This window comes from Muntiacus reevesi, chromosome 8 (assembly GCF_963930625.1).
Source record: "Muntiacus reevesi chromosome 8, mMunRee1.1, whole genome shotgun sequence".
Classification (NCBI taxonomy): Eukaryota; Metazoa; Chordata; class Mammalia; order Artiodactyla; family Cervidae; genus Muntiacus; species Muntiacus reevesi.
Genome location: NC_089256.1, coordinates 61,924,790 through 61,948,131, shown reverse-complemented (window position 1 = coordinate 61,948,131; position 23,342 = coordinate 61,924,790). Strand labels below are relative to the sequence as shown.

General features: G+C 39.2%; 1 protein-coding gene across 3 annotated transcripts in view; it reads right to left on the bottom strand.

Moving 5' to 3' along the window:
- Positions 1–6,381: 6,381 nt before the first annotated feature.
- The window catches only part of MCCC1 (methylcrotonyl-CoA carboxylase subunit 1), a 59,670-nt gene continuing 42,709 nt past the window's right edge, over positions 6,382–23,342 (bottom strand). For 2 of the 3 annotated variants that reach the window (XM_065943125.1, XM_065943126.1), the window contains 6 exons: positions 22,764–22,850; positions 16,127–16,176; positions 13,048–13,185; positions 9,290–9,397; positions 7,225–7,296; positions 6,382–6,738 (listed from right to left, as the gene is read on the bottom strand). In XM_065943125.1, coding sequence (XP_065799197.1) covers positions 6,610–6,738; positions 7,225–7,296; positions 9,290–9,397; positions 13,048–13,185; positions 16,127–16,176; positions 22,764–22,850 — 584 coding nt within the window. In that variant the 3' untranslated portion in view covers positions 6,382–6,609. The remainder of the gene's footprint in view (positions 6,739–7,224; positions 7,297–9,289; positions 9,398–13,047; positions 13,186–16,126; positions 16,177–22,763; positions 22,851–23,342) is intronic. The other variant, XM_065943127.1, reaches the window with a different exon arrangement.

The window sequence follows — 23,342 nt, the reverse complement described above, 5'->3', positions numbered from 1 at the left end:
ATGGACTGCAGCATGCCAGGCTTCCCTGTCCATTACCAACTCCTGGAGCCTACCCAAACTCATGTCCATCATGTTGGTGATGCCATTCAACCATCTCATCCTCTGTCATCCCCTTCTCCCACCTTCAAATCTTTCCCAGCATCAGGGTCTTTTCAAATGAGTTGGTTCTTCGCATCAGGTGGTCAAAGTACTGGAGTTTCAGCTTCAGCATCAGTTCTTCCAATGAATACTCAGGACTGATTTCTTTCAGGATGGACTGGTTGGATCTCCTTGCAGTCCAAGGGACTCTCAACAGTCTTCTCCAACACCACAGTTCAAAAGCATCAATTCTTTAGCACTCTGCTTTCTTGATAGCCCAACTCTCACATCCATACATGACTACTAGAAAAACCATAGCTGTGACTAGACGGACCTTTGTTGGCAAAGTAATGTCTCTGCTTTTTATATGCTGTCTAGGTTGGTCATAACTTTTCTTCCAAGGAGTAAACATCTTTTAATTTCATGACTGCAATCACCATCTGCTGTGATTTTGGAGCCCCCAAAAATAAAGTCTGCCACTCTTTCCACTGTTTCCCCATCTATTTGCCTTGAAGTGATGGGACCAGATGCCATGATCTTAGTTTTCTGAATGTTGAGCTTTAAGCCAACTTTTTCACTCTCCTCTTTCATTTTCATCAAGAGGCTCTTTAGTTCTTCACTTTCTGCCCTAAGGGTGGTGTCAAATGCCTATCTGAGGTTGTTGATATTTGTTCTGGCAATCTTGATTCTAGCTTGTGCTTCATCCAGCCTGGCATTTCTTATGATGTACTCTGCATATAAGTTAAATAGGCAGAGTGACAATACACAACCTTGATGTATTCCTTTCCTGATTGGAATCAGTCTGTTGTTCCATGTCTACTTTTAACTGTTGCTTCTTGACCTGCATACAGATTTTTCCACAGTTTCTTGTGATCCACACAGTCAAAGGCTTTGGTATAGTCAATAAAGCAAAAGTAGATGTTCCAAAATTAAATATTTATTTGAGAAGAGACTAATAATATTTACATGGCTGAGGAACTAAAGATCTATCTATGGCTTATCTTGCATATACGATAGCAAGGAATGACCTCAGCAGGGGTCAGTTCTGCGAGAGGAGCAGGGAAGGTCAAGGGCAATTGTGGATGAGAAGTCTGTTTAGACGGAGACATCAAAAAAGGAAGCTCTGTGTGTGGCCAAATATGTAACAGGAACAAACTTCGGCAGGTGCCAGTCTGCATGAAAATTAACACGAAGCCTGCTTTCAGTAATGGAGAAAACCATATGGCTTTTATGATATAGGAGGTAATGAAAAAGGAATAAAAACAATTGGGAAGACAGAGACGTCCCAGGTTACCTTTGTTGTTGTTAGTGATTTTGAAAATTTTTTTCTGGTGGTGGGAGTGGTGTATGTGGAATGAGAGTTATTTCAAATGTAATCAAAGGGTTTAGGAAAATGCTAACCAGCAGTGGTAAGAACAGAGAATGTTAGCCTTCTTGGGAGGGAGGAAGTTACATACAGGCTGTGGTTGGAGGCTTCAGGGAGGGCAACTCAGTGCAGGAGACTGAGTGCGAATTAGAGGCACCAAGGCATTCTGCTTCCTGGGATCCAGCAGGTGGGGAGACAAATGTCAGGTTGACAGGGTAATCATCGGTATCAGGGCTATGATATCTGCTAATGGTCCAGGCACTCGCAGAAGAAATAGTGTCTCCAGGGTTACTCACAGGGTGTGGGGGTGGATAGGCAAGACTGCTTGTACCCAGCCAGAGACTTTGAGAGTTGTGAGCAGGGCCTCCTGGGATGCCCTATACTGAGTACAGTCTAACTTCTACTCTGAGACTCAGACTCTGAGTCTACCCAGACTCTGAATTAGTAGTTAGACTACTAACCCCAAGGCTGCAGCTCCCTGGGGCCAGCCCTCAGGGAGCAGGGTGTCATTAGCAGGAAGGGACTAATGACCCAAGACTCCCTGCTCTGGGCTTGGAGCAAAGTACTTGGGGACAGTCATCTCCTCCAGTCTCACCAGTTTAAATCACATTTTCCTCTTCCTGGGTATTTTGAAGCTTAGTGTGAATATCTAGGAGTACTTTTTGAGATCCTCCGATGAAAGGTGCAACAGAAATGCAAAGTATTACTATCAACACTGTAAATATTTTAACGGCAACAGCAGAAGTGCCATGTGTAGGCAGAAGATAGATGCACATTCTGACACCCAATATTCCTAAGGGAACCACTGGGGAGTCAAAAATGGTATTTGTTCAAGAGAAGAGAAGCCAGTGATAGTGGGGGGAAAAAAGATAGTTGAAATTAAGTAAGAGCCCTCTCTACAATGCTGCCCAGTGGAATGGTAATGCCCACTCAAATAGACTTCAGCCAGATACCAAGATTTCCCCTCCAAGTATCAGCCACAAACATGAGTGATAACTGATGTGGACGGTGGAGCAGGTCCAGGCCCAGCCTTTGCGCAAGAGGCAAGCTGCTTCTGGAAGCACTGTTGTCCCGTTAGCAGGCAGACAGGCTCTGGGACAAGCCAGCCTGGCAGCTGACTGTTGTAGAGGGAGGGGCTGATGGAGGCTTCCCCTGATAGCACCAATCTGCCTGAGGTCGACAGGTGCCTGGCTGACCCTGGAGCGGGCTAGAGCTGAGGGAGTGGGGACAGGGGACAGAGTGGTGCATGACCAGGCAGGATTTTTCCTCCACCACAGGTCCTGGGAATTTTGCTGGCAAGAAAAACCAGCTGGGCTTAATTTAGTGCAGTTTCTTAATTGCTCTTATGCAGTAACTGAAGTTAGAAATTACTAATAACTGCCAGGTGAGTATAAATGATGTTTCAAGCACAGTGCTATAGTCAGCCTCTATATTTTCTCATTTAATCTTCACAACAACCCTGGGAGGTAATGCTACTACCCTCATTCACAGGCAGAGCTCAGAGAAGTTGAAGGACATGCCCAAGATACTACAATAAGTGGTCAGGCTAGGACCTGAATGCAGGAACTGTAACTCCAAAGCTGTTTTGTCTACAATGCTATATGTCTTCCTCAGTGGTTTAAAAGCAACCAACAGGGCTCTGAAATTTTGTTTTCTTGGTTATTATAGTCCTAAAACACTGCATTCAGAATGTCAAAGATAAGGTAGCAAACAGCTTTCTTCCAACTAACGATATGGCTCAGGTTTTGATCCACGCCTACAAATGGATCTTATCCAAAAAAGAGCTACTTTGAAGTCAAGGAGACATGAACATGGACCCCCCATCCCGGTCAGGCTTCCATATTTGGTGCCTCTTTCGGACTCACTGTCTCCAGCCTCTTTCCACTTTCCAATCTATATTCCAGACCGTGGCCAGAAATAACTCTGAAAAACCTGTCTGTTTGAAAATCTCCAGGGCTCCCAGCTGCGTTCAGAATAGAGCCCGTCCCCATGGGCAGCCCTGCTCGGCCACGCCCCCGTGGCCCAGCCCCTGCCGGATCACCCTGTGCCCCAGTGTGCACCTTCACACCTCGCTGTTATTATTAGCCCTGCTAGTTCCTTTCCCTGCAATGGCCTGGTCTTACCTTCTTTCTGCGTCTGGCAAATGGCTTTCCTCCAAAGGCTGGTTCAAATGTCACTGCTGCTCCCTCAGCTTCCTGACCCAAAGCAGAATTTATTACTCCAGTCGCTTGACCCTCCCCCCCCGAGGGCACCTGGTGCCCAAGCATATTATACTACTTACCATCAATTACAGTACATTACTGGATACAGCTGGATCTTGTTTCCCATTAATTGAGGCAAGGGCAAAACCCATTTCTTACCATCTTTGCTTTCAGAGGCCCGGGTATACAGCAAATGCCCTGCGTGTTTTAGAAGAAATAGATGTAGTCATGTGCAAAGGAAATGCTCACACAGCACCACAGCGATGATCTCAAAGAATGTCCCCAATTTATGGGTAACTGGGGTAGCTGGCTTCCAATTCCTTCTCTGCCCATCATTACTTGTGATCCACAGAGCTCCTCCACCATGAACTAGAAAAGAACTTGTGCCTCTGAAGGGTATGAAGGGGGTCATACAGCAACCCCAAATTTCTACCGAAGCACCTTTGCTCTTCCCTCTCGTCAAAAGAGGAAGTTTTGTTTACACAAGGGAAAAGGCTGTATTGCTAAAAGTATAGTTAAAAGCACTGGTTTAGGATATTCCCTGGCTGTCCAGTGATTAGGACTCAATACTTTCATTGCTGAGAGCGCTGTGGCACCACCAAAAAAAGCCCTGGTTTTGATGGTCTCTTCCTTTACTTCCTCAGGACTATCTGTAAGCATCTCTTCCTAACTGGTTTTCCAGCCTCTAGTCCTTTTCTCTTCCATCCAACTTGCAAATTACTGCCAGAATAAATTTTCTAAAATATTACTTGAATCATATGTAATGTATATGATCAACCAAACATCCAGCCGTACAACTAGAACACTAAACAGTAACCCGCATCTACCTGTACATACGTCATACATGTCAACCCCTTGCTTAATTACCTGGAGCTAATCACTGTCTTTAATTTTTAATTCTACTTTTTAAAGAATGTCTTATTAAAGGGGAAATGGTGGGGGAGGGGTAAACTAGGAGCATGGGATTAACAGATATAAACTACTGTACATAAAATAGATAAGCAACAAGGACTTACTCTATAATACAGGGAACTATATTCGATAATCTGTAATAACCTATAATGGGAAAGAATCTGAAAATAATAGATATAAAACTGAACCACTTTGCTGTATACCTGAAACTAACACATTACAAATCAACCATACCTTAACAAAAAAATATAGCTTTATTATATATATATATATGAATATAGTTGATTTTGCAAGTCTGTAAAGATAGTACCATACTGTGTATATCTCCTGGTAAATGCTATTTCACTAGTATGAATTCAAGTTTCATCCATGTTGATGCTCTTAACTTGTTTATTTTGCTGTTACATAGTATTCCACTGTGTGCCATACCAGTGATTTATTCCTTCTCCTGCCAACCAACTCGGATCCTTTCCAACGCTTTGCTATTACGGGTAACGTGGCTATCAACATTCTTGGTGCACAAGTGTGTTTGTGCATTTCTGAACTGGGATGTTAGGTCATAAGGTATACAAATGTTCACCCTTATAAAATAATGTCAAAGTTTTTTTTTAAACAGACTCTTAATAAGCCAGATAAAATTTTCCAAAATCACTGCTTTCCCTGCTGAAAAATAATTCAGTGGATAACTACAATTTGCAAGATAAAATCTAAACCTGTCATTCCATGCCAGTTACCTTCTGGTCCCAACCTAAATTTCATACTTTATCTCTATTGTCCCTACTCACCCATCCAAGCACCTCCCTCTCCAGTTGGGCAAATTTGCTCCCAAATATAGAACCCAACTTGCTCATTTTCAACAGTGTGGGCTCTGCTCCTTCCTTTCTAGTGTATAATTTCCATGCACTCCTGCTACTGCCCTTGGGTTCTCCTTCCTCAAAAAAAACCTACCCTGAGCACACCTGCCCACTGAAGTCTCTTCCCCCAGCTCCTGAAGACCTGTATTCTGCACATCATATGCCATCAACCTTCACCCAGACCCACATCTTAGTGTATTGTTTCCTGCTGCCTTGTTGGAAAAATGGACGTTCTAACTACTGTGTGATCAGGTTTACTTGGGAACTCAGCATTTCCAAATTTAGTATCTAGTACCTTTCTCACCATTCTCTTGACAATGGAATTACTTAATTTTGGATCTGATTGTTTTCCACATGATGTTTCACATGATTATCTTATTTTCCCAATTAGGTCATCAGCATTTTAAAGTACAAAGACCATATTTTAAAATTTCATTGTAGTCTCTACAACATTTAATGCAGTCTCATGTGTGCAGCGAGAACTCAATTCAACAAATATTTAACACTTCAGTAGATACCTGAAAATGCAGAGGCTTGAAAGTGTGTTTCTAGAAAAAGTATGTTCTAGTATACAATTTAAATATTATATATACGTGCATAAAATACATATACACAAAAGCTTAAGTGTGTCTATATACATTTGTACAAGCTTAGCAAGTACAATAAAGGCAAAGGCGGTCTGGATAGAAATTTTCCAATCACAAAAAAGAAACAAATAACATCCAAGCCTTTAAACTGCCTAAGAAGTTACTCTTTGGCAAAAAACTCTTAGGTTGAGTTTAGTGCTATGGCATCTGTCTCTGAAATATGTTAATATTCATTTTTCTCATGACTGTGACTGGGAGATAACTCATTTAGTTAAGTGACCTTTTCTCTCAGTTCTCTTTTGATCAAGTTGCTGCACACTTGCCTAAAAACAATACATGGTAAAATATTTGAGGCAGAAACAAACCACACTGTCTCCCAATTTAAAAAGTATACTTTAATTTTATTAGTATGAAATATTTTGAGAGAATTTATTGTATTTGTGACCCAAGTACATGATTTTTATGCATGAAAGGGTTTTAAGTAGAATCATACAATCATTTAGTAAAAGTGCTAGTCGTCAGATCCCGAGAAAAGCAGGAAGGCACTTTCTCTTTTTGGTGTGGATACTGTACTGAACATGATGCTTAACTGGCTGTTTATTTGATGGAGTTTAATCTGCTTCCCTTTTGTCAGAGTCTTCCTCCTCAAACTCAACTAAACTGGTGTGTCTGTTGGCCTGAGAACCTTCTCCGTAGAATACCTTCTTGATCGTGCCATCCTTTGGCGCCTTTATGGTATGCTGTAGAGACACAAGGCATGACGGACAATGGCTGTGATACCAACGAGGGTTGAGCACACACCAAGTCAAGACACAGGAAGAGTGAAAAATGAAGTCGGCTGCTGTGATGTTTCGTCATGTATCAGTGACCTTTCTCACATCACAGCACACAGAGAAAATAAAAACATGTTTATGGTGTATTTGGGGCTTGAGAGGAGTCATTACCTTGATACACCTGTAAACTGTTCAAGGTCAGTAATTGGGAAGCTCTGGGTTAGCTAGTAATTCTCAGCCCAAGCTTCACAGTAGACTCTCAGCTGGGAAGCTTTTAAAAACTACTGATTCTTGGGCTCCCCTACAGGAAACCCCAATTCAACTGAACTGGAGAAGGACTTTTTTCCCCCCTGATATTTAAAATGGTCTTAACTTACAAAATAAGACAAAAGAAAAATTGGGACTGATAGCTCCCAAAGTTTACTTGGCAAGTGAACCCATGATTTCACTTACTTCCATCTTCATGGCAATCATAACCATCAGAGAGTCTCCAGCTTTTACTCTGTCTCCAGCTTTCACAAACACCTAGAGATTCAGAGTGACAGGTTAATATTTAAAAACACAGAGGTCCTTTGTGATGGTCCACATGTGGTCTAAGAACTGGGTAAATTATACACCTGATTTGTGGTGCACAGAGTTGGTATATAAACGTACAGAGGAGAAGTATGTGTCTATGTGCTTGTCTTGTCTGCCTTTTTTTTTCCCCCTTTTTAAGAGATTGAAGGTTTGTGGCAGCTTCATCAAGCAAGACTATGGGTACCATTTTCCCAATAGCATTTGCTCACTTTGTGCCTCAGTGTTACATTTTGGTAATTCTTGCAATATTTCAATACTCCTCCACCAGTAAAAAGATTATAACTCACTGAGATCAGTGATGATGGTTAGCATTTCTCAGCAATAAAGATTTTTTAAAAAATTTTATTTTATATTGGCGTATAGTTGATTTACAATGTTATGTTAGTTTCAGGTGTATAGCAAAGTGATTCAGTTACACATATATCTAAGTATTTTTTAATTACAGTACGTACATTGTTTTTTTCCTAGACATGATGCTATTGCACACTTGACAGACTACAGTGTAATCATAACTTTTATATGCACCGGGAAACCAACAAATTCATGTGACTTGCTGTACTGTACTTGGTGGTAGCTGCTGCTGCGGCTAAGTCGCTTCAGTCGTGTCCAACTCTGTGCGACTCCATAGACGGCAGCCCACCAGGCTCCCCCGTCTCTGGGATTCTCCAGGCAAGAACACTGGAGTGGGTTGCCAGTTCCTTCTCCAATGCATGAAAGTGAAAAGTGAAAGTGAAGTTGCTCAGTCGTGTCCGACTCTTAGCGACCCCGTGGACTGAAGCGCACCAGGCTCCTCCGTCCATGGGATTTTCCAGGCAAGAGCACTGGAGTGGGGTGCCACTGCCTTCTCCGGCACTTGGTGGCAGGGAGCCTCACAAGCAGAGAAACTGCAGTGTCTCTACAGTGTGCCTGTACTGCACTCAAATGTCTTCATGACAGGCAGAGTGCAGGGTCTTGCCTGGCTTTCTAGTTTTGAGGTTGTTAAAAGAATTAAACTGGTTGGCAACCCAGAAAAAAAAATCTCTATTTTCCTTTTTTCAAGTATAAATGAAATCATATATACCATATGGTTTTACTATCTTCTTGGTTAACATGGTTTTAAGTAGTTTTTAGAAACATCATACAGTAGAATTAGGTTCTGAAGTCAATGTGTTCAGGCAAAATTGTGAAAAATGAGAAACACGTCTCAAAGCCCCACGATCACCCAATGATGAATGATAGTTTAGTAGCATTCAATGAAATCAACAATTTGGGTTTAGGCCAGTTATGGGGGAAAAACTTTTTTAATCGTAAAACCTGTGTAGGGATGCCCACATTACAAGAGGCCTGTCGGGAACTGAGACTGAATGAGTGAAAGGCAAGTGCAAGTTCCCCAGTCCACTGCCCTTCTGGGGTGAACATTTCCAGACAGGAGTAGTAGGTGATATTATTCACACTACTTAAGTAGTTGTTTTCTTCTTCTATTTGTTGGTCCCAAGGATTTTTACAACTTAAATGCAGTTGAGGGGACTCTACTGAATGCAAGTATATAAAAGGAGACTACTGATCTACCACCACTGGAAGTCATTATCAGTATGGATCTTATATCTGAATATATACTGCATTCAACACGAAACACATTGTTCTTCACGAATACCTTTCAAATTTGGGATAATGCTTGGTGAATGTTCCATTTTAGTCAACTAAAGACAACCTGGGTTATCTGTACTTTGGTGGAAATTCCCACTTCAAAGAAAAGTGCTTATCATAAATTAGGTAAATTTATGATTCACTGAAGACTGTAATATAGAACTTGAATCTTTGATAGATCTTCTTGTTTTCTTGAAATGGATGCTTTCCAATGAGCAAGATTTAGAGAGGGGGAGAAGGATATATACAATAAAGTTCAACAAAGACATTTATTGGGACTTACTGGACATCATTCTACATACATTCACGTCAATACCTTTTCAATAGTTCCAGTCATAGGAGCTACAGCACCCCCTTGGGTTTCTCCTGAGCTTGCTGAAGACAAGTATCGGGGGACTGGAATGCCAATCTGAATACTTCCATCCTATAAATAGAAATTATATTTACAGGATATATATAGGATATATATTTATAACATAAATTAGAAATGAAATTAAGATCTTATCACTGTAGTTTGATGAATAGGCCTGAGGTGATGATTATTTTCAAGCTATTTGTTAAATATTAGTCATATTTAATACCAGGGTTCCAACTAGCTTTGTGAAAGTGAAAGTCGCTCAGTCATGTCCAAATCTTTGCAACCCTCCATGGAATTATCCAGGCCAGAATACTGGAGTGGGTACCCTTTCCCTTCTCCAGAGGATCTTCCCAAGACAGGGATCAAACCCAGGTCTCCCACATTGTAGGCAGATTCTTTACCAGCTGAGCCGCAAGGGAAGCCCAAGAATACTGGAGCAGGTAGCCTATCCCTTCTCTAGCAGATCTTCCTGACCCAGGAATTAAACTGGGATCTCCTGCATTGCAGACAGATTCTTTACCAACTGAGCTCTTAAGCAAATTACTAAACCCCTTTCAGTCTTGATTTCCACTATAAAGAAGTAATGGCATATATACCACAGAGGGGATTAAAATAATTAAGTACATAACTGTTGGTAAAAGAGAGCCACTGATTACAAGCCAGCTTTAGTAGCATCTCCACTCTCAGGTCCTTAGTCTAAGCCAGGAATTCTTCATAAGAATTATATATAAAATGTCCTTAATGGTCTCAATAACGTTATGAGGTGGGTATTGTTACTTATTCCTGTTTATAAATGGGAGAACTGAAACCTAGAGAGTTTAACTTGCTCAAGGTCAAGCAGATGCTGGTAGGGCCAGAATGTGAAACCAAACAGATTCACACTTCAGAACTCATCAGTTCAATTCAGTTCAGTCACTCAGTCATGTCCGACTCTTTGCGACTCCATGGACGGCAGCACACCAGGCCTCCCTGCCCATCACCAACTCCTGGAGTTTACTCAAGCTGATGTCCATTGAGTCGGTGATGCCATCCAACCATCTCATCCTCTGTCGTCCCCTTCTCCTGCCTTCAATCTTTCCCAACATCAGGGTCTTTTCAAATGAGTCACCTCTTTGCATCAGGTGGCCAAAGTCTTGGGGCTTCAGCTTCAGAATCAGTCCTTCCAATGAATATTCAGGACTGACTCCCTTTAGGATGGACTGGTTGGATCTCCTTGCAGTCCAGGGGACTCTCAACAGTCTTCTCCAACACCACAGTTCAAAAGCATCTATTCTTCGGTGCTCAGCTTTCTTTACCGTCCAACTCTCACATCCATATGTAACTACTGGAAAAACCATACTCTTGACTAGATGGACCTTTGTTGGCAAAGTAATGTCTCTGCTTCTTATATGCTGTCTAGGTTGGTCATAACTTTTCTTCCAAGGAGCAAGCATCTTTTAATTTCATGGCTGCAGTGATTTTGGAGCCCAAAAAATAAGTCTGCCACTGTTTCCATTGTTTCACCATCTATCTGCTTTGAAATGATGGGACTAGATGCCATGATCCTAGTTTTCTGAATGTTGAGCTTTAAGTCAACGTTTTCACTCTCCTCTTTCACTTTCATCAAGAGGCTCTTTAAAAAAAAAACAAAAAACAAAAAAAAAGAGGCTCTTTAGTTCTGCTTCACTTTCTGCCATAAGGATGGTGTCATCTGCCTGTCTGAGGTTATTGATATTTGTCCCGGCAATCTTGATTCCAGCTTGTGCTTCATCCAGTCCAGCATTTCTCATGATGTACTCTGCATATAAGTTAAATAAGCAGGATGACAATATACAGCCTTGACGTACTCTTTTTCCTATTAGAAACCAGTCTGTTGTTCCATGTCCAGTTCTAACTGTTGCTTCTTGACCTGCATACAGATTTCTCAGGAGGCACGTCAGGTGGTCTGGTACTCCCATCTCTTTAAGGATTTCCACAGTTTATTGTGATCCACACAGTCAAAGGCTTTGGCGTAGTCAATAAAGCAGAAGTAGATGTTTATTTTGAACTCTCTTGCTTTTTTGATGATCCAACTGGTGTTGGCAATTTGATCTCTGGTTCCTCTGCCTTCTCTAAATCCAGCTTGAACATCTGGAAGTTCACAGATCACGTTCTGTTGAAGCCTGACTTGGAGAATTTTGAGCATCACTTTGCTAGCATGTGAGATGAGTGCAATGGTGTGGTAGTTTGAGCATTCTTTGGCATTGCCTCTGTTTGGGATTGGAATGAAAACTGACCTTTTCCAGTCCTGTGGCCACTGCTGAGTTTTCCAAATTTGCTGGCATATTGAGTGTGACACTTTCACAGCATCATCTTTTAGGATTTGAAATACCTCAACTGGAATTCCATCACCTCCACTAGCTTTGTTCGTAGTGATGCTTCCTAAGGCCCATTTGACTTCACACTCCAGGATGTCTGGCTCTAGGTGAGTGATCACTCTATCATGGTTATCTGGGTCATGAAGATCTTTTTTGTATAGTTCTTCTGTGTATTCTTGCCACCTCTTCTTAATATTTTCTGCTTCTGTGAGGTCCATACCATATCTGTCCTTTATCGTGCCCATCTTTGCATGAAATATTCCCTTGGTATCTCTAATTTTCTTGAAGAGATCTCTAGTCTTTCCCATTCTGTTGTTTTCCTCTATTTCTTTGCACTGATCACTGAGGAAGGCTTTCTTATCTCTCCTTGCTATTCTTTGGAACTCTGCATTCAAATAGGTATATCTTTCCTTTTCTCCTTTGCTTTTTGCTTCTCTTCTTTTCACAGCTATTTGTAAGGCTTCCTCAGACAACCATTTTGCCTTTTTGCATTTCTTTTTCTTGGGGATGTTCTTGACCACTGCCTCCTGTACAACGTCACAAACCAGAACTCATGCTCTTCACCAATCCACTCTACTGCCTCTGCCATTATACTGTTATAGCACATAGACTATGGAAAGCAATGCCTGGTAAAATGAGATCATCCTTGACTCCAAATATACAGTTTAATTACTGGAATACTGAAGGCATCTCATCACAAAGTACTCGGTCTGGAAGGTGGTTCTCAAGTGTGAGAACCTCTGAAGAGGTCACAGGAAATTTGATAATCCACTGCCTTTCTTCACCCATGCAGAACGCCAAGGTCTCCTAACAAGCTCCTAATCATATCCATGCCAAGCCTACCTCAACCATCCTTCAACTGCCAAGAGACCACCACTAACCTACATCCACCTCCCCTGTAAGGAACATCTGGTCCACAGACTCCTCCCACAATGGTCACCTCCTCCCAAGTCTCCACGATTCCCAGTGCCAGGAGGACAGTGCTTGGGGGGAGTGTTTAGGGTATTTGAGAATTAAAAAAAGAAATGGATATGTGTCTGTCAGTGAGAATCTGTGAGAACAAATTGGGTGAATGGAGAAATAGGGAGGTAGAAATGTGACAAAGATTCAGACTGAAAGGGAGACAGACAAAAAGTCACAGCAGTGAGAAAAGGACAGGATGTGTTGTTCGCCCTCATACCCCTGACTGCACTGTGTGGCATGTAGGATCTCTGACTAGAGATTAAAACCATGCCCCCTGCATTGGAAGCACAGAGTCTTAACCACTGGACTGCCAGGGAAGTTCCAAAACAGGATCTTTCTAATTTCTCAGTGGAATACTTCTGGTCAAGCAATTTTCTCCCAAACTCCAATAGTAGTATTATAAAACAAAGACATTACCATGGAAAATAGGTAAATAGTGTTTTCCAGGATAATTAGCTTAGTTTTACTAGCAACTCCATTAACAGAAGATTTCAAATAAGTGCAGTCTCCCTCATTGCAAAGATCACCAAGGACATGGAAAGTTTTATCTTCAATCTGAAAAAACAGAAAATTAAGATCCTTAAAGTAAATGAACAATCTTACAGAATTAAAATCAAAATCAATTCTTTACTGTTAATAGTTTCAAAAGGAAATATATTTTTTTAAATTATGCAGGAAATTTCCTAAGATTCATAAACAAAATAGTCTAGAAAGAAACAGCAATAAGATAATTAAAAGAAAAAAAAATAGTTATGTAACATATCTATAGTAGCACCATAATGTTACAGATAAAGGTTCCTTTAAGAATAGTAATAAGAAAGTGAAATAGAAACACAAATTAAAGTAAGAAAAATTATTAAAATTCAGTTGAGTATATTATATGTTAATACTCATTTCTGAGTATCCAAAGTCAAATTAAGTTTTACTGTGCAAAAGTTAGTGATGAATAAAGCCAGAACCTCATAATTAGATTGATTTCTTTTATCTCATCAACATGGAGATTGAATTTATGGGTTTTCAGTTATGATTTAAGAAGATACGTTAGCTGGAGATTGAGCACAGTTTTCTTACTCTGAGAGACAGAGTACCAAAGAACAGATTTCACACTTAATCTTTTCAAGGTAGCTGACAAAAGGACATGAAATCATGCTGTTCTAAAGGATGTTTTCTCATTTATATACACAAGAAAAAATTTCCCTTATACACATAAAATTCATTTAAATCTTCTTTATTTTTCAATTCCCCTGTTAGAGTCAGAGTCCTGTGGCTATTCTTTTCAAATATATTATACAGGTTAAAGTGAAATAGGTCACACTGCAGTATTTATACATGGTTCTCATCTATCCTAAGTTAAATATGACATTTCACTCTGCTTTGCAACCTACTAAGACAGCCATTGGAATGTCTGTGGAATACTCAGGATATAAAGGTTAGATTGGGAACAGTTTTGTTTAAAGACGTATAGAAGCGCATTCTAAATTTGTTAAGGTAGTTCCACAAGCAGATCAGAACAAATCTGCAATTTACTTTACCATTTACCAAGGGATAAGAAGGGGTCCCTAAACCAGAGGTACCAATACGAATTTCAACTCACATACTTAAGTAGATTTTCCATCATTTGTCTGAATCACAGAGAAGAGAAATCAATGTGTCTCAAAGTGTTGAGGAATCTAAAGAGCATCATCGATAAATTCATTTTGCTGGATTTGAAATCTTTTAGCTCATAGGAACAATGATTTATTCTATTCTCTGAATTTTATACTTACTATAGGAATTTGGTTGAGTTCTCACACTGTTTTTCAATCCTTTTGGCATTTTATTTTGACAATGTAATGGATTTTTAAAAATCAAGGTCTATCACAAAAATTTTGACTAAAGAGCCTCAAAGTATGACCTGTGGATCCCTTGGGGTCCTCCAAGCCCTTTAAGGAGTTCCACAAAGTCAAACAATTTCTTAATAACATAATATTGTCTTTTTTCTACCCTCATTCTCTTACAAGTATATAGTGGAATTTTCTAGAGATTGTAGGACACATGATAATGATATTACTCTGATGGCTAATGGAATGTGTGCTTGGTGATAATCTTTTCTCAGTTTATCCTGCAACTTAACAACAAAAGCCCAGCCAGATTTTTTTAGAAAGGCAAATAACTTGAATAGATATTTCTCTAAAGAAGATAACCAAATAGGCAATTAGCACATGAAAAGATGCTTAACATCATTAGTCATTATGTAAATACAAATCAAAACTAAAGTAAGATACTACTTCTATACCTTAGAGTTTTTTGTTTTTAATAAAAACAACAACAAAACAAAGTAGCTAGAATATAAGTGTTGGCAAGGAAGGATGTGGAGAAATTAGATTTTTTGTGCACTGCTGATGGGAATGTAAAATGGTATGGACACTATGGAAGAGTATGGTAGTTCCCCCCAAAATTAAAAAGAGAATTACCATATGATACAGGAATTCTACTTCTTTGGGTACATGCCTAAAAGAATTGAAAACAGGGTCTCAAAGAGATATTTGTATACAGATGTTCACAGAAGCATTATTTAGAATAGGCAAAACCTGGAGGCAACCCAAGTGTCCACTATTCATCTATGTAATTAGATTGGATAAATAGTGTGGTACATATATACAATGGAATATTATTCAGGCTTAAAAAGAAAGGGAATTTGGATGGATACTACAACAATGGAAGGGCCTCAAAGACATTATGCTAAGTGAAATTAGTTAGTTACAAAAGGAGTAAATGCTGAATGATTCCACTTATATGAGGTACCTAGAGCAGTTCAATCTGCAGAGACAAAGTAGAAGGGTGATTGCCAGGGCCCAGGAGGGGTGAGTGGAGAAGGGGGAGTGGACTCTTTTACTGTTTAACTGGGCCATAATTTCAGTTCTGCAGGAGAACAGTTCTGCAGATGGATGGTGGTGATGATTGCACAACAATGTGAATGTATTTAATGCCATTAAATTGTATACTTAAAAATGGTTAAAATGACAAATTACATATTATGTACATTTTAAAAGCATACATTAAAACAGTAACAAATTTTTTTCTCAGTGTAATTTTCTAAATGGTAAATATTACTAGATGTAACTAATACAAACAAAAACTCTTTGGGGAATCTAAATAACTTTTAAGAGTGTACAGAGGTCTTGAGACCAAACATTTGAGAACTGTTGCTTTAGATATAAATACATTCCCATAATTTAGGGGCTTTTTAGGTGTCTTATTCAAATATTATTATCATTATTTTTTTAACCAAGTATTTATTCTTAAGGAAATTACAGCCAAACTGAGTAAACAATCAGAAACTGTATAGGGGATAATTTTTCCAAATTGGTCTGAAATAAAAGCTCATGACATTCTCCTAACTATAGTTATGATAATCAATGACTTCAAAGAAAGTAGAGAGTGGAAACATACTCTACTCAGTTTGAGAGAAATCAGATTCAGCTCTGAGCTGTAGAATAAAACCAAGGAGGCTTACCTGCATGCTATATGATCCATCACGGTTATAGGTTACAGCTATGGCTACATCTTTATGGAAAAAGTGGGGAAATTGAAGAAAAGTTAGAAGACATTCATTTATTCAGTAACTGAGGTTCTGAAAACCTCACTTTCAAACTAAGGAAAACTAGTTTTTAGGGATATCAACATCTTTTAACTCCCTGACAATAAAGTTTAAAAAAATTAAAAAATCACAGGTGATTTTCAAACTTTTCTTGTTTAAAACTGAAGTTTTAACTCTTTTACAGTTACAGGATATTTCAGATATTTCCGCCTCAACAAGAAAGGCTGTAGTGTCATAGTAGAAAACGTAATTAATTGGGAAAGAGAAGTTCTGGCTTAAGGCCCAAATCTGCCATCCGTGGTATCATCACCTCTATGATCCTAAGACATTTTAAAATCCTGCTTTTCTTAAAAGCTATGTATGACAAACCCACAGCAAACATTATCCTCAATGGTGAAAACCTGAAAGCATTTCCCCTAAAGTCAGGAACAAAACAAGGGTGCCCACTCTCACCACTACTATTCAACATAGTTTTGGAATTTTTGGCCACAGCAATCAGAGCAGAAAAAGAAATAAAAGGAATCCAGATTGGAAAAGAAGAAGTAAAGCTCTCACTGTTTACAGATGACACGATCCTCTACATAGAAAACCCTAAAGACTCTACCAGAAAATTACTAGAGCTAATCAATGAATATAGTAAAGTTGCAGGATATAAAATTAACACACAGAAATCCCTTGCATTCCTATACACTAACAATGAGAAAACAGAAAGAGAAATTAAGGAAACAATTCCATTCACCATTGCAATGAAAAGAATAAAATACTTAGGAATATATCTACCTAAAGAAACAAAAGACCTATGTATAAAAAAACTATAAAACACTGGTGAAAGAAATCAAAGAGGACACAAATAGATGGAGAAATACACCATGTTCATGGATTGAGAGAATCAATATAGTGAAAATAAGTATACTACCCAAAGCCATCTATAGATTCAATGCAATCCCTATCAAGCTACCAACAGTATTTTTAACAGAACTAGAACAAATAATTTCACAATTTGTACCTCGAATAGTCAAAGCAATCTTGAGAAAGAAGAATGGAACAAGAGGAAATCGATCTGCCTGACTTCAGGCTATACTACAAAGCTACAGTCATCAAGACAGTATAGTACTGGCACAAAGACAGAAATATAGATCAATGGAACAAAACAGAAAGCTCAGAGATAAATCCATGCACCTATGGACACCTTATCTATGACAAAGGAGGCAAGAATATACAATGGAGAAAAGACAATCTCTTTAACAAGTGGTGCTAGGAATACTGGTCAACCACTTGTAAAAGAATGAAACTAGAACACTTTCTAACACTATACACAAAAATAAACTCAAAATGGATTAAAGATCTAAACATAAGACCAGAAACTATAAAACTCCTAGAGGAAAACATAGGCAAAACACTCTCTGATATAAATCACAGCAGGATCCTCTATGACCCACCTCCCAGAGTAATGGAAATAAAAGCAAAAATAAACAAATGGGACCTAATTAAACTTAAAAGTGTTTGCACAACGAAGGAAACTATAAGCAAACTGAAAAAACAGCCTTCAGAATTGCAGAAAACAGCAAACACAGCAACTGACAATGAATTAATCTCAAAAATATACAAGCAACTCCTGCAGCTCAATTCCAGAAAAATAAACGACCCAATCAAAAAATAGGCCAAATAACTAAACAGACATTTCTCCAAAGAAGACATACAGATGGCTAATAAACACATGAAAAGATGCTCAACACCACTCATTATCAAAGAAATGCAAATCAAAACCACAGTGAGGTACCATCTCACGCTGGTCAGAATGGCTGCTATCAAAAAATCTACAAACAATAAATGCTGGAGAGGGTGTGGCGAAAACTGAACCCTCTTACACTGTTGGTGGGAATGCAAACTAGTACAGCCACTATAGGGAACAGTGTGGAGATTCCTTAAAACACTGGAAACAGAACTGCCATATGACCCAGCAATCCCACTCCTGGGCATACACACCAAGGAAACCAGAATTGAAAGAGACACGTGTACCACATGTTCATCGCAGCACTGTTTATAATAGCCAGGACATGGAAGCAACCTAGATGTCCACCAGCAGACAAATGGATAAGAAAGCTGTGGTACATATACACAATGGAGTATTAATCAGCCATTAAAAAGAATACATTTGAATCAGTTCTAATGAGGTGTATGAAACTGGAGTCTATTATACAGAGTGAAGTAAGCCAGAAAGAAAAACACCAATACAGTATACTAATGCATATATACAGAATTTAGAAAGATGGTAGTGATAACCCTATATGCGAGACAGCAAAAGATGTATAGATGTATAGAACAGTCTTTTGGACTCTGTGGGAGAAGGTGAGGGTGGAATGACCTGAGAGAATAGCATTGAAACATGTATATTATCATATGTGAAACAGATCGCCAGTCCAGGTTCGATTCATGAGACAGGGTGCTCAGGGCTGGTGCACTGGGATGATCAAGAGGGATGGGATGGGGAGGGAGGTGGGAGGGGTGTTCAGGATGGGGAACACATGTGAACCCATGGCTGATTCAAGTCAATGTATGGCAAAAGCCACTACAATACTATAAAGTAATTAACCTCCAATTAAAATAAATAAAATAAAATAAAATAAAATCCTGCTTTTCTGGTCCATTCTGACCCATTAACTGGGTTGAGAATGTAAATGATTTAATGAATGTGAAAGCACTTTATAAACTGTAACAGACTATAGAAATATAACGCAAAATATAATTATGTCATTATGTGACTAGAGAATAGGTTAAAGACTACCCTAGGAGATGGAAACTTTGTGGGGTAGAGCACGCAGACCAAAGTCATTTCACCTACACCTGACACATTAACCAGCATTCTGAGGCTCCCAGCTCAAATCCGTTTCCAGCCTTGACCTTTCTACTCCAGAACTCTGGTTAGTCATTCCCAGCAGGATCCTCCACTGGCATCTTAAAGTAAACCTAGTGGGGCCAACAAGTCATCTCCCCCTTCCGCCTGCCTTCCCTCCTGACCTGTGAACTCCATGACTGACACCATTTTTCTCATCATCTAGGTTTACAACCTGTCATTCTTGCCTTATCCTCCTCCTTTGCTTTTCACCTCCAATAGTCACCACAAAGCTGCCAAGTTCATCCCCCTGAAGACTTGTCCTTTATATTTCTTCCTGTCCATTCCCGTCACTCTACTCTAATTCAGGCCCATGGCTTCTGGCCTGGCTGACATAAGAGGGCCTCGCTCCCTAAATTTCCTGCTTCCTGTCTCAACCGTTCCAGCTGATGCGGCCCAGCATGGCCCCCCAACACTCAAAGTACTTGGCCTGTTATGGAAGGCACCAAACTCCCAGCCTTGTTCTTCTATATAGCCCTGTGTTACAAACAAATGGGAAAATGGGCCAATTCATATTCTCCACATGTGCCTCTGGCCTTCTCCACAATTGTGCATCTTTGCTGATGTGCCTCCTTCACACTTTGCTGGTCCCCAGCCACACCACCTGAGGCTCCATCTGTCATTTACATCATACTCACAGTCCTTGGGAAAAGTCTGTTTAGGTGGAACAAATCCTCTCTCCTGTGAGTATTTAGACTTCTGCATATAAAGTGCCATTATGATTCTCCCCTCATCCAATTTTACATGGCAGTGATTTTTCTCTTTATCAGTTGTTTTTAAAAATTGCAAAAAATATTCACAAAAGTTAAATACTGAGGTATATAAAAAGTGAAAGTCCCTTTTACTGCCCAGATGTACTATTAAACACTTTAATGTGTGAATCCTTGTAGACCTTTTTGAATGCATAAACTTATATTTTTCTTTTATAAAAATAAGATACTGCTATACATATTGTTCAGCAACCAGTTTTTAAAAATTAACATGTGACATACATATCTACTTTGCTCTTTCCATAGTAACGAGGAGATAATTTAATAATAATGATTTTGATGATGATAGCTACTGTTGACTGCTTGCTCTAGGTCATTCAACGAGCTAAAATGCTTTTATATGTGTTATCTCATTTAATATACACAACAACCCAAGGAAGCAACTGCCATGAGTATCTTCACTTATAGCTGAGGACACTAGATGCTTAGATAGTGTGACTTTCCAAGGGTCATAGACAAGAGGGGAGCAGAATTCAACCCATAGAATCTGATTCCTGGGCCTGCAGGAATCATTCTGCAGCACTACGCCATCCATATTGTCAACATATATAACTTCTCCTTTGCCAAATGGTAAATGTCTTAACGTCCTTTTTTACTTCTTTACGTTACTCAGAATATTTTGTGTTTTCAAAAACTTTGTACTGGGTGTATGAATGAATGAAAGTTTTCCTCCCTATGTCTTATCAATATCTTTAAACTTTCTTAAGAGAAAATATATCCAATTACACCAGATCAGTTTTCTTTTAATTTATAAGATATGAAAAGTGTTTAACTGACAGGAATGCCAAAAGAATCATAGTCAAGACATTGCCAGGAAAACTATTTTATACATTATAGAGTAACCAAATTTGTTCCTCTCTCCTCTTGATACTTCTTAACCCCACAAGAGAACCTTAAATATCCTCTTGTAAATTTAATATGTGTTTAATGTCCTCTTATATAATTATATAACATATATAAATTTAGCATGGTGCAGTGTTAGGTAAGCACATGTACCCTAGAGTGTGGGTTCAAATTCTGGCTCCACCAATTAATTTTAGTATGACTTCCAGAAAACTATTAATCTCTCTAAGCTTTGGTTCCCAATTTATAAAGTTGACACTAATAATAGCATTGACCTCACTGGCCTATTCTGAAAGTGCAAATGAAATAATCCATGGAAAGTGCTTAACAAAGGGCTTGATCTATATCAAACACTCAATAAATCTTAGCTACTGTTATTAAGGGTAGGGCAGGGTTCTGTGAAACATGGCCATAATAACAAAGGAAGATTATTTTTCAAGCTTTAAATATTTAAAATGCTGGGTTGTTCTTACTGAGAAGCTGGTTCTCCTTCAGATTCACAAATGCTTTTGGGTCCTTAGACTTCCTCTTTGGAGCATTCTCTTACTCAACCATGGTCACTACTGATTAGCATATATGAGAGACTCAACATAACATTTCTGAAAGCTGTTTTATTCAGACCTGGATTATCATTGAAAAATACTACAAAAAGGATGCAGTGAACATCGCTCATAATGATTTCTCAATTATATATTTATTTTAAAATTGAAATGCAACATAATTCAAAATACCACTTAGTAAAGATTCACACGAAGTAACACCATTGGCTCACATGAGTTATAATCACACATGTGATTTTTCTGTTTAATTCAGGTTGAAGAGGCCACTGAAACTTTGCTGCTGATACCTGTGTCCAGCACAGGGGAGTCTAGAGTAAGATACTCCCAGATTTTGCTGCTTTTTAGGATGAAATGAATAACTACAACAGCATAAAATGGATAGGTTAACCACTCACAGAAGGCTACTTTATAAGGGATCTTTGCAAATGTTCTTTCCATGTAGTCAGTGCAAATATGGCAATGACCATCTAGGTTCAGAATGAAAAAATGCCTAAAGAGCTACTTATTAATGAGTGACTGGTATCTACCCAGAGTTGAGGGAAAGAAAACCCTATTCTGTCCAGGGAGGAGGGTGCTGTGATGATCTGTTCTACTTGGTAGGCACATTCTGACAGTGGAGCTCCTGCAGTTCAATGAACCGCACACTCAAGCCCTCCCAGCTCTGGCTCTGCATCCCTCTGACTTCCTAGGTGAACTGTCCTGAAACAAAAGAGATATAGCCAGTTGTTGTCATAGGATTCTGGTTCCTCTGGAATACTGTTCCAGCCATAAGTTTACAAACCATCTTCTAGCTTAAGTGTCATCTCTTCCAGACTACAGTTACAATAAATCAGGCCCCATCCAGGGCCCATCAATTAGTTGGCAATCAAAAATCAATTTTCTACTGGAAAAGTGGTGGAAACAGCACAGGGGTCAAGGCCAGAAAGACTGGGTATCAGTCTTGGCTCTGCTACTTAATAGCCTTGAGTAACTGCACCTCCCCTGTCTTGGTTTCATCAGCAATAAGTGGGTCTAACAGTGACTCCCCCTCGTTAATGCTGCCTGGTGAGCGGTGGGGTGGGCAATCCTCCTTCCCTAGAGAAGTTTTGGTTATTTTCTTCTTTAAAAGTCATACACACTCACAGAAGAAAAATGGCAGAGCCATGAAAGTACAAAGAAGAGGGGGGAAAGAAGTGCCTCAAATTCCAGCATCCAATGGTAATCTCACTAATGTTTTATATATTTCATTTCATTTTCCTATGTATGTTTTATGACCTATTTTTAAAATATTTACCAAGTATAGAACAAGTGTGAAAAAGAAAAGTAAATATCATTAACTCTACCACCCAGAGCCAATCAATTCTATTACTTTGGCATGCTTCCTTCTAATGTTTAGGCTAGAGATCTTAAAAAATGTAATTGATCATGGCCAGGCTGAATTCTTTTTTTCCAGTAAATGTGATGTATTTCTATGAAGCACATTTCTTTTTTAATAAAACATTACTTACTGTTTTTACCATCCCTAAGAGTCATGTTTCTAGAGTAACAGATATTCAGTCTTCTTCCACTGCTGGATGCAAAAGGAGAGTATTGATCTAGAAAAAATTTAAAATTCAACAAATTTATGAACATCAAACCTACTAACAAAAGAAAACATAAAACAGAGGTCCTATACTGACAGCTCAAATATGCTTTCTTTATTCTACGCAATGCTTTAAATTTAGACACTTTTACTCACATCTCAGGAAATTTTACATGAAAAAAAAATCCCAGTTTCTCTTGAAAAATCAGAATATTTACAACCTCAACTTTCCACCTGTGGCAGCATAAACTGCACAGTGGTCACAAGTTTGACAGGGCAAATGCATTCCAGGTCACCCTAATCCTCACTACTCACTAGTTTTCTTTCACCTGGCCTCTTCTGCTCTTCTCTGTTACTGGTCTTCCCCTAGAGACTTGCGTGTTCACCCTCTGTTAGACAATCTCCAGGAGCTACGGAATAGCTAAATTGAAGCAATTTATTCTCCAACTCCTCTCTGGGCTGCTTATAAATTTTAATTTAAAAAGGAAAGTGAGGGTAAGAGGAC